General features: G+C 36.5%; 1 protein-coding gene across 1 annotated transcript; it reads left to right on the top strand.

Annotated features, from left to right (window-relative positions):
* The first annotated feature begins 900 nt into the window (after positions 1 to 900).
* On the top strand, positions 901 to 2043 carry LOC128659526 (putative nuclease HARBI1). The gene is made up of 3 exons (XM_053713128.1): positions 901 to 974; positions 1556 to 1857; positions 1947 to 2043. The coding sequence occupies exons 2-3, from the start codon at positions 1617 to 1619 to the stop codon at positions 1949 to 1951; spliced, it is 246 nt and encodes an 81-aa protein (XP_053569103.1). The 5' UTR covers positions 901 to 974; positions 1556 to 1616; the 3' UTR covers positions 1952 to 2043.
* The last annotated feature ends 11627 nt before the right edge of the window (positions 2044 to 13670 follow it).

The raw sequence follows: 13670 nt of genomic DNA, 5'->3' as shown, positions 1-13670 counted from the left end.
GAGTGAGGCTGGATATAGAAACCCTGAATGAGCAGCAGGTGTTTGAAAGTTTCAGGCTCAACAGGGAGAAAATATATCAGTTATATGCCCTGTTGCAAGATAGGCTGGAAAGCCAGGGCTATTCAAGCAGGGCTGTCCCTGGAATGACCAAACTACTAGGGGCACTTCATTTTTTGGCTTCTGGATCCTTTCAGGTGACAGGGGGCATTGTAACTGGGGTGCATAAGTCCACTCTTTCTAAGCATCTTTCAAAAGTTATTGATGGACTTTATGATAATTGCAGAAAATTTATTTTTTTCCCCACATCACCCAGAGGTTGGCGTGATGTTAAGAGGGACTTTTTTCTTTTAGGTGGCATACCCAATGTCCTTGGGGCCATTGACTGCACTCATATTGCCCTAAGACCCCCTGTGCGCAGGGAGATAATATTTAGAAATAGGAAACACTTCCACTCCTTAAATGTGCAGATTATATGTGATGCAAACATGCGCATATTAAATGTCGTGGCAGGGTTCCCAGGAAGTAGCCATGATGCCTACATCCTCAGGAATTCTGGTGTGTGGAGATTGTTTGAGACAAATTAAATGCCTGAAGGACATCTCCTCGGTAAGTGTTTATGTATATATTATGATGCCTTAATGTGTTCAATATTTTGACATTTTATTTTTTCATTGCTTTATAATCCTTTATGTATGTGTCTAAGGGGGTGAAATTGATTAAATAAATAAATTGTTAATCATTTAAAAGATATATATTAACTATGTCATAGTAAGACATATGCATAACATTATTTTATGTCATGCATTGCTTTATGGAAAGATGTGTGTTTATCTATCTATCTATATCTATATATATATCTATATATATACTGTATATCTATGCATTCATATTTTAGCAGATTCTGCATATCCTCTTAAAAAATGGATTTGGACACCATTGAAAGAGAACCAGGTTGTTGGGCCTGCTGAATTAAGGTAAAATATATATTTATTTTCTGCTCTTGTGTGTCAGAAATATTGATTGTGCCTTGCAAAATGCTCACTATAATCTGTAGAAAAGTAGGACCAGTACACACTTCATAGGAATGTCCCTTTAAATCACTCTTGGGTGAATGTAGGTGCAAACCTGGAGGACCTCCTTTTCCAAAGTCCCAGTAAATGTAATGAAATAGAACACACAGGTAGCACTCTATGTGGAGCAACAGCACCTTTATTGAGCAACGTTTCGGGGCTCCTGCCCCTTTATTAAGCTATATATCTGTGTTTGTGCACATACATTTGTTGCTTGATTATCTCGTGTGTGTGTGTGTATATATCACTATCACAGACATAACAATGTTGTACTGAGTGCCTTTAAAGGGACAGTCAAAATACAAATCATCTATTATCAGTGAAGCATTTATAAATCTCTCTGCTTGAATATAAATATATTTATATATATATATAAAAAGGTTTAAAGATTTATAAGATCAAACCAGGAATGTAGTTAGCTCATTAGTATTTGATTTGTCTTCACATTATATATTATAATCATATTTCTTGTTTTTTTAATACAGATATAATGAAGCACATATCCGAACACGTGCTATAATAGAACGACTGTTTGGTGTTCTAAAAATGCGCTTTCGCTGCCTGGACAGATCAGGGGGGGATCTCCAATTCAGTCCGGAAAAAGCTATTAAAATCATAGTGGCATGTTGCTGTCTACACAACATGGCACAGGAGCATGGGATGTTGAACAACTTACTTCCAACACCACAGCCCCCAGGTGAAATCTTTGAGCCTGATGTAATTAATCATCCCCAACCCCTCAATGCCCATTTGGAGAGATCTGCAACTATTCAAGATTTCTTTTCAGGTATTTTTATAGTATTGTAATGAGACCTTTTAGTTATTTATGATTATGTTTTTTAATAATACACATTTGTTTCTTTTAATGTTTTACAGATTGAAGATTCTCAGAAATGGAATACCACTCCCCTCCCTCTCTCCTCATCCCTATATTTACCACATTTTCCCTAAATAAATGTATACTTTACTCAAATATAGTCATGGTGAATGTTTCTTTATTTCCAGCTATGTACTAATCAATGCATTCATCTTATGATTTATGTATAACATAATTATCTAAAATATCATTTTAATTATATTCCAAATATTACTTTGTTCTCTTGGTATAATTATTTAAAGAGCAGCTATGCACTCCTGGTTAATAAAAATGAGTACATGGGTGAACCAATGACAGACAGGATATATACTGTATGTTGGCAACAATAAACAGCTCCAACATAGGTTCTATGCTGCTCCTGATCTTACCTAAATAAAACTATAATCAAAGGATACTAAGAATATTAAGAAATATAAAGAATATAAATATATTAGATTTGCTTTTAAATATATATGTTTTAGCAAAATAATGGAATTTATGTCACTTTAAAAAAAAAAAGGAAGAGTGTGTTCACAATAAAACATTAATGAACCAGATAAATCATTCAATTCCAATCAACTTACATATGTACTCTTAATCAATTTAATTTTTTATGTTTCTTATTTCAATCATGTATTTAAGTTTAGGAGCCATTCCATTTAATGTTCATCACCTGTGGTGCACTTGCTGATTGTTGCCTACATTTAGACAACAATCATCAAGCGCTCCCCATGTGCAGATTCAAAATGGGTAGATTCCTAAGCTAACATTCCTGTTTTAGTAAATTACAGATGATAATGAAGTTAAATAGATTATAGGATTACATATTTAAGTATATAAATACTGCATGCTCTAATTCATGAGTTTTATTTTGAATAGGCGATCCCTTTAAGAAATATATCAGATGCTCATTTCAAAGAGACAAATCCAGATATAATTTAATCCTTAAAATAAAGATACATTATCAATACATACAATCCCCTGAGATTGCACACTTGAATGGCATGGTTACCTCATAGAAAATAATATAGAAAAATAAGTCAAAGGAAATAATTTTTTTATCATGAAGATGAGTTTTATTATTACAGATTTACCCTCATTCAAATGTAATTTTCAATGTGAAAATCATATTTATTCAATACAAAACGATGACACATTAAAGTTATAATGTGTCATAGTACTAATATTTATAAAATATATGTAATGTCATGTCTGCTAAAGCAGATAATACATTTGCAATATTTAGACTATTAACCAAAATACATAAGTGCTTAATATTACATACTTCAAGAGATATGAAGTATTGTCTTTAACATGGAGTTATTGAAACAATTTAAAAGTGCATTGTGCATTGGTCCCAGGGAGAGTCTGTGTCTGTTCATATGATGTCAATTAAAATGTATTAATCACCTCTATATCATGGCAATCACATATATGTTGTGTATACACCAGTGCTTAAATATCATAAAGATACATTTATCTAATTATTCTAAATATTGAATAATAATCTTGACAAAAAGGAGTGCATTAGTCATGATAGGTATTAGTCATGATAGGTATATATTTCAGATATTACATTCCACATAGGACTATAAGAATGAATGCAAGGTATTTGGCCATATCAACAGGAAGGAGTATTTACTTTTCAACTCTTCTATAACTGTATAACCCTTATTAGCTTCAACTGAAGGAGCAAACAACATATGCTTGTGGAATATAAATCATAACATTTACACATGTCACGTTGACTAATGTTAGAGAGCATATACTGTATAAATTTCAGACACGTATCCCCAAGTATTCTTAAACGGCATAATATGATATCCTCAATAAAAGGACACATAAATTTATCAACAATGTACACCTGCATATTAATTGACATCATGTGAAATAAAAATGAATAAAGCTGTTCATTTTTAGCAGATAAACAGCTATTAGAATAATATTAAGATATATGTTCAAATTTGGATTAGAAAAATGGATGCATATTTATGAGATGAAAATCGCACTTAAAAAAGTGCTTTAGTGCAAAAATTAGATATGATATATCTTGGGTGGAAAAAAAAGAATATTAATTAATTCTTGCGGCGGGATTTAGACTTTGGAGGAGAGGTACTTAGGGGGGCAGTGTGGCGTCTTGTGCGACGCCCACCAGCTGAATGTGAGGCTAATAACCGGGATTCAGGGTCCTGCAGGGAGATGACAGAGGATGCAAGGGAGGATGGAGTTTGGGGCCTATCCGCAAGCCTCTCCACTGCCTCTGCCAGGCGGACGAGTGAGGCATTATGGATGTCCATTTGGCTCTGTATCCTTCTCAAATCCTGCTGCTGCTGGAGCCTGGACAGCCTAAGCTCTCTATGTATGAGCCTCAGTAGATCATCCTGCTGGGACTGTGCCGGACCCTGTTGTACATTTGGTGTCTCAGGAACTAATAATTGGCTGGTTCCAGGGCTGTCTCTCCGTATTGGTGACTGTGAGGTTGTCTGTGATGGCACTGTTAGCAATACATTGGTGGGTGGTGGTGTGGATTCCTGTTGTGCCATAGGAGTGGGAGGCATATAGTACAGATGATGCAGATCTTAATGATGTTGTGGTGGGTGCATCATCTGTTGCTGAGGAGGATGTTGTGGGGGGTGCATCATCTGCTGCTGAGGAGGATGTTGTGGGGGGTGCATCATCTGCTGCTGAGGAGGATGTTGTGGGGGGGTGCATCATCTGCTGCGGTGGGTGCAGCTGTGGGGGCTGTGCCATTTGTTGCTGCGAAGTATGCATGAACTGCCATTGTTGAGGAGGATGAGTCTGCTGGGGTTCAGAACCCAAAACATGAAATGTTGTCTCCGAAGTAGATGGAGAAGGGCATGATACATCCTCCACCTCATATGCCCTAGGCTGCTGCATATCATATTCTAAGAGGCTGATATAGGAGGTAGTGTCACCATAGATATCCTTATCCTCCTCAGTGAATGTAGGAACATCCTGCTGTGGTGTTGGTGCAGCTTCATACTCCTCCTGTTCGGAACCTACAAATAAATATACGGTATGTTTACATTATCTATCTAATAGAATATATTACTTTGTAGCATAACAATACAGACTATTATATTCCATATTTATGTGTATATATGTACACACACACATACACACACTCACACACACACATACACACACACACACACACACACACATATAGTGTGTTTGGGATAAAATACAAGCATATATGACCATAACTGAGGAATCTTTATAGACTGTGTCTTAAAGGAACATTGTTAAAGGGACACTGTACCCAAATATTTTGTTTTGTGCTTCAGATAGAGCATGCAATTTTAATCAACTTTCGGATTTACTCCTATTTTCAAATGTTCTTTATTCTCTTGGTATCTTTATTTGAAATGCAAGAATGTAAGTTTAGATGGTGGCCCATTTTTGGTGAACAACCTAGGTTGTCCTTGCTGATTGGTGGATAAATGCATCCACCAATCAAAAACTGCTGTCCAGAGTTCTGAACTTAGAAAAAAGCTTAGATGCCTTCTTTTTCATATAAAGATAGCAAGAGAACGAAGAGAAATTGATTATAGTAGTAAATTAGAAAGTTGATTAAAATTGCATGCTGCATCTGATTCACAAAATAATAAATTTGGGTACAGTGTCCCTTTAAGGACAATGACACATGATTTATATGAAATGCTTAATATTCTTGGATATTATATTATCAATATTCTTGCTTGTCGGAGCAGATATACAATACAGAGTGCTTGCTGAACATATTAAATACAACTATGTAAATTTAGATTCATAGCTAAACACAGATGGGTATTTATGATATACAACATATATACATCACATATATGGTTATATTTAATATTGAATATTCACCTTCATACACCTCTTCAGGTGGCACAGAGGTGTCCATTGTCCCCTTACATCCGTGAACAGATTCATCCGAGATGACATTGGACAGCATCTCCTCCCATGACCTTAGGTGTATTCTCTTGCTAGGACCACCACCTGTCCCACGTGCATATTTGGCCTGCTGTGCCAGCTTAGCTTTGGTTTCCCTCCTGCAGTCATGATAGCGGTGTTTAATGCTGGCAGTAGAACGATTACGTCCTAAGCAGCTGACTGCCACTCAAATCTCCTCCCACAGCTTATTCCGGACAGCCGGCCTCAGGTTAGGGTTCTCCAGCTGAGCTGCCCTCTCCAAGTACGCCTCAACAAGAGCCTCCTTCTCCTCCTCAGAGTACCTCTCCTCTCTTAGCCTGCCCTTCACACCTGAAGGGCCAGCAGACACAGACTCTCCCTCCTGTGACTGGGGACCAGCCCTCTCTACCTCCTCTGTCCCTGCAGGCTGTGACAAGCTACCACCAGCCCCACCCCCACTTGCCACAGTCTGCCCCACTTTCCCTTTTCTTTTTGTGCCTAGCTGAGGCTGACTCCTCCTCACTCCTCCCACCTCCATTCCTCTTCCACCCTCTCTCCTTCCCTCCTCTGCCAGGGTTTGAGGAAGGACAAATCCTCCACCCAAACCTCGGCCCCTATTCCTGCCCATACTACTCCCTACTTCCCCCCTCCCCCTCCCTCTATCCACCCTCTCCACTGCCCTCCCCCTAGCCACCCCCTTCCCAACTCCACTAGGCCTATCCATCCCTTTCTCCTTCCTCCCTAACTCTAACCTAACACTAAAGTCCCTAGCTTACCTAACTACACTAATTCACCTAACTAAACCCTAAATTAAATAGCCCCAAAACTAACTACCTAACCTATAAGGGATGCAAATGAAGAAAGGGGTGAGCTATATAGTCAAATGAAACAAAAAATATGGGATGTAAAAAAAAAAAAAAATAGGATGGGCAAAATGTATATATAAAAAAAAAAGTTATATAGTGAGGAAGGGAAGGGTAGTCAAAGGGGGGATGGGAAGTGGAATAAGGGGATTAATGAAAGGAGTAATAAAGGAAGATGGGGATATGGGGGTTAATGAAATAAAAAAAAATGTGAATGTGTTTGTATCAAATAAAAGTGTGTATGTGTGTGTGTGTGTATTTGTGTGTATAAACTAATGTGTGTTAATTAACTAATGTATGGATGTGTGTGTGTGTTCCTAATATTATATGAGGCCTACAATAAGAATATATGAAAATAAAATATCAAACTCTCCACTAACTCTCAAACAACTCTCAAAAACCCAAAACTCCTACCAACGCAACTAGCTCCCGTGTCTTTCTCTCTAGAGGCGATCACAGGTAAAGAGCGCAGGCGCAAACCGTTATTCTTATAGACAGAGGTCGGGTTACCATGGCAATGCACTTGTTATGGCGCGCTTTTCGACAAATCCGACATCGGTTGGCAACGCAAACTTACGTACGGCCGAAAAGAGCGACTGCGCGCAACACGCTAATCTTTTCAATTGAAACCTGGTACTAAAATGGAGCCGTAAATTACTTTTAGCTGTCGTCCGCTTCGGTAGCTTACGGCTCCATTTTTAACGACTCAATGGAAGCGAGGCCTAAGTTTGAGTCGGCAGACAAGATTAATCATTGCCATTAAGTTAGTATAAAGTTAATTGTTTTGCAGTTGTTATCTATTAAAGCCAATAAGAACAATTTTTGATGCAGAGTTAGCTCTGAAAAGTCAACAGGATGCAGTTCCAACTCAATGTACAATTTTCAAAGCTAAATTACATGAAAAGGAGCAAAACAGAGTATATTACAAGGTTGTTTTATTATGCATAATTAAACATCTTATGTTAAAGCTACACTAATAACATAACTTAAAGGGACAGTCTAGTCAAAATTAAACTTTCAGGATTCAGATAGGGCATGACATTTTAAACAACTTTCCAATTGACTTTTATCATTCAGTTTGCTTTGTTCCCTTGGTGGTATTTTTGAAAAGCTAAACTGATTTCTAAACCATTGAAAATCGCCTCTTAGCTCAGTGCATTTTGAAAGTTTTTCACAGTTAGACAGTACTAGTTCATTTGTGCCATATAGATAACATTGTGCTCACTCCCATGGAGTTATTTAGGAGTCTGCACTGATTGGCTAAACTGCATCTCTGTCAAAAGCACTGAGATAAGGGGGCAGTCTGCAGAGGCTTAGATACAAGTTAACCACAGAGGTAAAACATATATTAATATAACTGTGTTGGTTATGCAAAACTGGAGAATGGGAGATAAAGGGATTATCTATCTTTTTAAACAATAAAAATTCTGGTGTAGGCTGTCCCTTTAAGGCTTAAGTGACAGTCATGGTATAATGTGATGCCTAGTTGTCATGGTGACAGCCTTAGGGAAGTGGCTTATGTGATGCAGCACTATGTCACAAAAACCAACTGTCAACACAAAGCCACCAGCCTCATAACTACTGCTCACTTTGCTAGAGTTGCCAAACTGATCCTGTTGAGCTTCAGTAAGCACTAAAATGTAAATATTAGTTATCTAATATCTTTATTTCACAGCTAGCAAATTACACTACAGATAGTGCTTTACAACCACTGCTCGGTATATGTGCTGGTATGAAGAACAGTGACTACCTCCAACACAATGTAAATGGCATCCGGTGGGAGCTGCAGGTATGAACACCAATGACTACAGGTAGTGTTACCATGATAACCCCAACTCAGTAACTGAATAATACTAAATCACATTTATATACATTGTAAAATAATACAGATAAATGACAGAAGTAATAGCTTAAACTTCCTATAAGCACCAGTACTCTGAGACAAAACCTAGCATGCAACCCATACATAATAAGGATCAATGTTATCTTCACACCTTTATTTAAAAATACATATTATTTAATACATATTATAATTTTTAAAATAATTATTTTAAACATATTATAGCATTATAAGCATTATAGCCATAACTGTAGGACACACCAATGCCTCTATGTGCTTCCTCTACATATCTTTATAAGACTTTAAACCAGCTTTAAGGATGGTAAGAATTACTGCATCATTAGTCTACAAATGTTCTAAAGCAAGGACTTCTAGTAAAGGTCTAGAATAAAGACCCCACGGCATGGGTCTGCAATTTATACGCTGCAAACTCATTGGTGCTGAGACCTCATTAAACACTGTACTGTAAGGTGCCACATCTGATGCAGCTGTTTTTTCTGCTTGACCCGGATAAAGAATAGGGAACTGGCTATCTGAAATAAATTCAAATCAGACTGATGCACATCTGGCCTGCAGTATACGCGCTGATGGCAGATGCCCTCACGCTGCAAGCTCACTGGTGCTGGAAACCCTCATTAAACACTGTACTGTAAGATGCAGCATCTGATGCAGCTGTTTGTTCTGTTTGACCCGGATGAAGAAAAGACAACTGGCGATCTGAAATAAATTCAGATCAGACTGATGCGCATCTGGCCTGCAGTATACGCGCTGATAGCAGATGTCCTTCAAGGATTTTCATATTACTAAACTGTAAGTATCTAAGGTAAGGTTTTCTGAGATTAACAAGTTTGTAAGCTCTTTGAGCAAGACATCTCATTACCACACTAGATTGTAAATACAGATCCTGCTTCAAGAGCCCACAGACATGTGCAGTGAGGTCAGATCATTTCTCACATTTCTGTTGTGCTTTTCCTTTACTTTCTCATTTCATAAAAATCTTTAGCTTTAATTTGGTTCTGCATGTTTAAAGCTTTCTGTACTTTTCAAGGCTTGTTGATATAAGATATACAAATCATCTCTGTGTCACTAGAACTTGAATCATAACAACAACAATAAAGCATAATTACACTTACACTGCTATAACTTTAATAATATGATATTAAATCAAATTGAATGGCTTAAATCCACTCTCACTGCACATATCTGTATAATGTAATAATGTTAAGGATGTTGGCAAAGAGAATACAATGATATTATTAATATATTTGCACTTATATCCTCAATGCAATGACTTGACATAGGGACACCAATAATACTACTAGGTTATAAGCACCTAGCAGGTGGTTTACAATTTTATCTGAGAACTGCAGCACCCTGGAACAAGGACTACCATGTCTGTGACACTAAACTTGAATGTCTACAGTCACCATGGGACAATTACTACTGTTGGATTTTTGAAGCAGAGAGTCCTAGTGACGCAAAAGATTTGATACATCATGGGATGTTCCTGTATTTTACACCTCAGATTAGAAACTGAAAAAATGCTGCATTATAAGGTACAGTGTGTCATACACCTATCTTCTTGCATTGGATGAAAAATCCTTACGAGATGTGCATAGACTGATTCATACCTGGCAAGCTGTGTAATGAAGACTGGAATACTCTATGGCAGTGGCAGGAAGATTTCAGAGGGACTAGTGTTATGTCACATGCCGAGTGCAGTCTTACATCAGGGATTTATTTTATTTCTCTACACTGTAAGTAGCCAGAGGTAAGTTTTCCTTGTATACAAGATTGTAAGCTCTTTGAGCAAAGCACTGAAACACTAGATTGTAAGCTCTTGGAACAGGGTCTGCACTTACACCCATGGAAATCCTTTAGAGCAGGGACTCCCATTGTACCAAATAAATGTATTTTTGTTATAGAGTGAGATAAACCCTCCATTTAATTCGTTCAGCAAGGAATAAATATACAATGGATAGAATATACAAATTATCCCACAGAGTGTATTACTAATTTAAAATGCATTTTTAATATGGCACCCCTTATGTTCCTGTCAGTTTGAACCAGTAGTGTAGCAAACTGTGAAATATATGAGGCTTAAATAACACAGCATCAACCATAGGCAGCCTGTTTCGCTACTTTGGGACTCTCTCACTCAAGTCATTATGGTTGATGCTGATGTCCTCGAGCATTCGACCCTTTGCTATAGGGCTGCCCATTATATTGAAATTAATTTTTAATTATAAGTGTTGCAATTTTGCACAGATAAGTACATTTGTTTTTTGCTAAGATTAATACAATGGAGGGCCAAACAGGCTGTCTATGGTTGGTGCTGTTGTTCTGCTCAAGCATTCATTTCACGCTTTGTAAGTGTGGTTATGAAAATTAATTTAATCATCAGCAAAACTGGCATATAGCGGTAAACCTAAAATCAATGCTTAAGTACAATAACATAGAACCTACATCATACTGAAGAGTCCCAACGAGGGCAAAACAACCTGCCTATAGTGAAAAAACACTTTACATTTGTAGTATTACAATATATTATTCCCCTGCACGACACCACTCTTTTTGTACTGGGTTTGTATGTAAGCAGAACTACTATAGAATAATAAGATTCAAGATTGTGCCTGATTTCCAAGTGCCCTTGACATATTAAAATGGTTCCTACTTAAAACTATTAAATGGTCCGATGTTCTGCATATATCTGCAATAAATATGTTTGTATATTTATTTATGAGGACACAAATAATATCTGTTAATGATAGCAGCAACTGGATCACCCAAAAAACCCCTAGCACTTATGTCCATGCTTATTTCAGTGCAGGCCTCCATTTCCCAAGTTGCCTACTAATTGCCTAATATAATGTTCTAATTCTTGAGGGCATTTATTGTTAAATGTTTGCAGTACACTACAGGTTACATCATTTGGGACCTACTACTAAATGGATATGAAACCCCTTTTTGTTCTTTCAGGATTCAGATAGAACATTGGAGCCCTTTGCAGTTAAGTAGATGAAAACATAAAAAACATATTTATGCAATATTCATAAGTATTTAACTGTGTATTTACTATATATATCTCACATTCCAATGTTCTGCACAAAGGGGAGTATGTTCTATGTATTCTTAAATAGATATTCCTATATAAATATTCACATGTATATATCTAGACCTATATATAATCAAGTATATATATACACACAGTATATGTATATATATATATATATATATATATATATATATATATATATATATATATATATATATATATATATATATATATATATATACATATGTATAAATATATATTTGTGCAAATATCCATCACATATACATTTAAAGTGCCATAAAACATGTTGAAATCTGTGCATTTCCTAAAAGGGCTAATTAAGTAAAAATAGTTTGCATAATTTTTTTTTTATAAAAATTGCTGGAAAGTATTTTAAAATAATTTTAATAAATAAGCAAAATTACTTAGATAGCTATGCTGTCTGATGAAGTACTGTTGTATATCCATTTAAATACATCTGTAAGCTTACCTAGTTTTACTCTTTAACAAAGGATAACAAGCGAAACAAAGAAAATTTGATAATAGACATAAACTGGAAAGATGTTTAAAATTGCATATTCTGTCTGAACCATGAACATTTAATGTACTGTCTGTTTTAATAGTATGACTTTCCTGACACAGTATAAGTGATGACTATTTGCACCTCTTCGACATATGTCAGCAATATTTTGGGGTTCTCAAAACATAAAAAAATGATAATATAAAAAAAAATACCTTTTTTGCAAATTTGGGGTTTCTTACTGAAATTATTTACACACAACTACTGCAGTCTTTTGACAAATGACAAAAGCTTCTCTGGGTTCCCCTTTGTTCAGAATTAATAGACATGCATGACTTTGCCATTGTTTTTTTTGTTGTTGTTCTATTTGCTCTAGTGTAGGGATAACCATCCAACCTGACACCTCCCACCCCCTGATCCCTACCTGATCCCTTCCAACCACCTCTCTTCCCTCCTCTCCACACTGGTCACCGCCATCTTTATTACTGGCAGACAGTCTGTCAGTATGCCGTTTAGGGCTTTTATTTATTTTTAAAAAGAAAAAGAATGATTTTTTTTAATATTTCTGTAGTGTAGCTCCTTCCTCACCCTCCCTGATTTCCTCCCTAAACAGCTCTCTAACCCTCACCCTCCCACTGCGCTCTACCTGTTACTCATTTATTTTTTTATTTTTTTCTGTATTGTAAGGGACCCGTCCCCCCTTCCAAAGTCCCCTTTTTGCTGTAGTGTAGGGTCCCCCTCTAACTGATATTGTTCTATAATGTAGGGATCCCTGCACCTCCCTCCCGGCCCCTGGCTGGGCCCCACACCCATTTTACACAGCTGTGTTTACACAGCATTTCTATAGCCTATACTTTAGTATCGGTAGGGATACTACAGGCTATTTTAAATATTGACATAAAGGTAAAGGATATATTTGTAAACAATGTAATACACTCTAGCAGGTAAAATGGATCATTAGGAACAGGCAGAAAATTAAAGTAAATTGTCCCTTCAATGGTAGATATATGATGTAGGTGATTAGGAGCAACAATGCACTACTGGGAGCTATCTGCTGATTGGTGGCTGCATATTGACAGTGTTAAACTAGCTACAAGAAGTGCATTGCTTCTTTTTCAACAGAGGATACCAAGAAAATGAAGCAAAATTGATAACAGAAGTAAATTGGAAAGTTGTTTAAAATGGTATGCTCTATAGGAATTGCCAAACAATATTTTTGGGTTTATGTTTCTTTAACTTATTCCAATGGATGCACTTTTAATGGGTTTGAAATCCATAAAAGGGAAGAAAAAACACCTAGTTGATGTCAAAGTTTTCCCACAACAAACTCAGATGAAATGGGTCCAGTATTAGCTTTCCAGTGAATTAAGCACCATTCTGGACACATGCAGTATATTTTTTAGTATAATTAAAAGTGATGGATTATTAGTCACTTCATGTGAAGAGAAAACGACACCTGCTTGTTTTTTTTATATAATACTCCACATTTATTATACTTCCTTATTTTTTAAAATACATTTTAAAAACAAAACAAACCATTCTGCCTAT

The sequence above is a fragment of the Bombina bombina genome, chromosome 5 (genome assembly GCF_027579735.1).
Source record: "Bombina bombina isolate aBomBom1 chromosome 5, aBomBom1.pri, whole genome shotgun sequence".
NCBI lineage: Eukaryota > Metazoa > Chordata > Amphibia > Anura > Bombinatoridae > Bombina > Bombina bombina.
Note: the sequence above shows the minus strand (reverse complement) of the source record. Positions and strands in the feature narration are given on the sequence as shown.

Bases quoted from the DNA above. Each gene is read 5' to 3' on its own strand.
- LOC128659526 (XM_053713128.1), top strand. From the start codon at position 1,617: ATGCGCTTTCGCTGCCTGGACAGATCAGGGGGGGATCTCCAATTCAGT.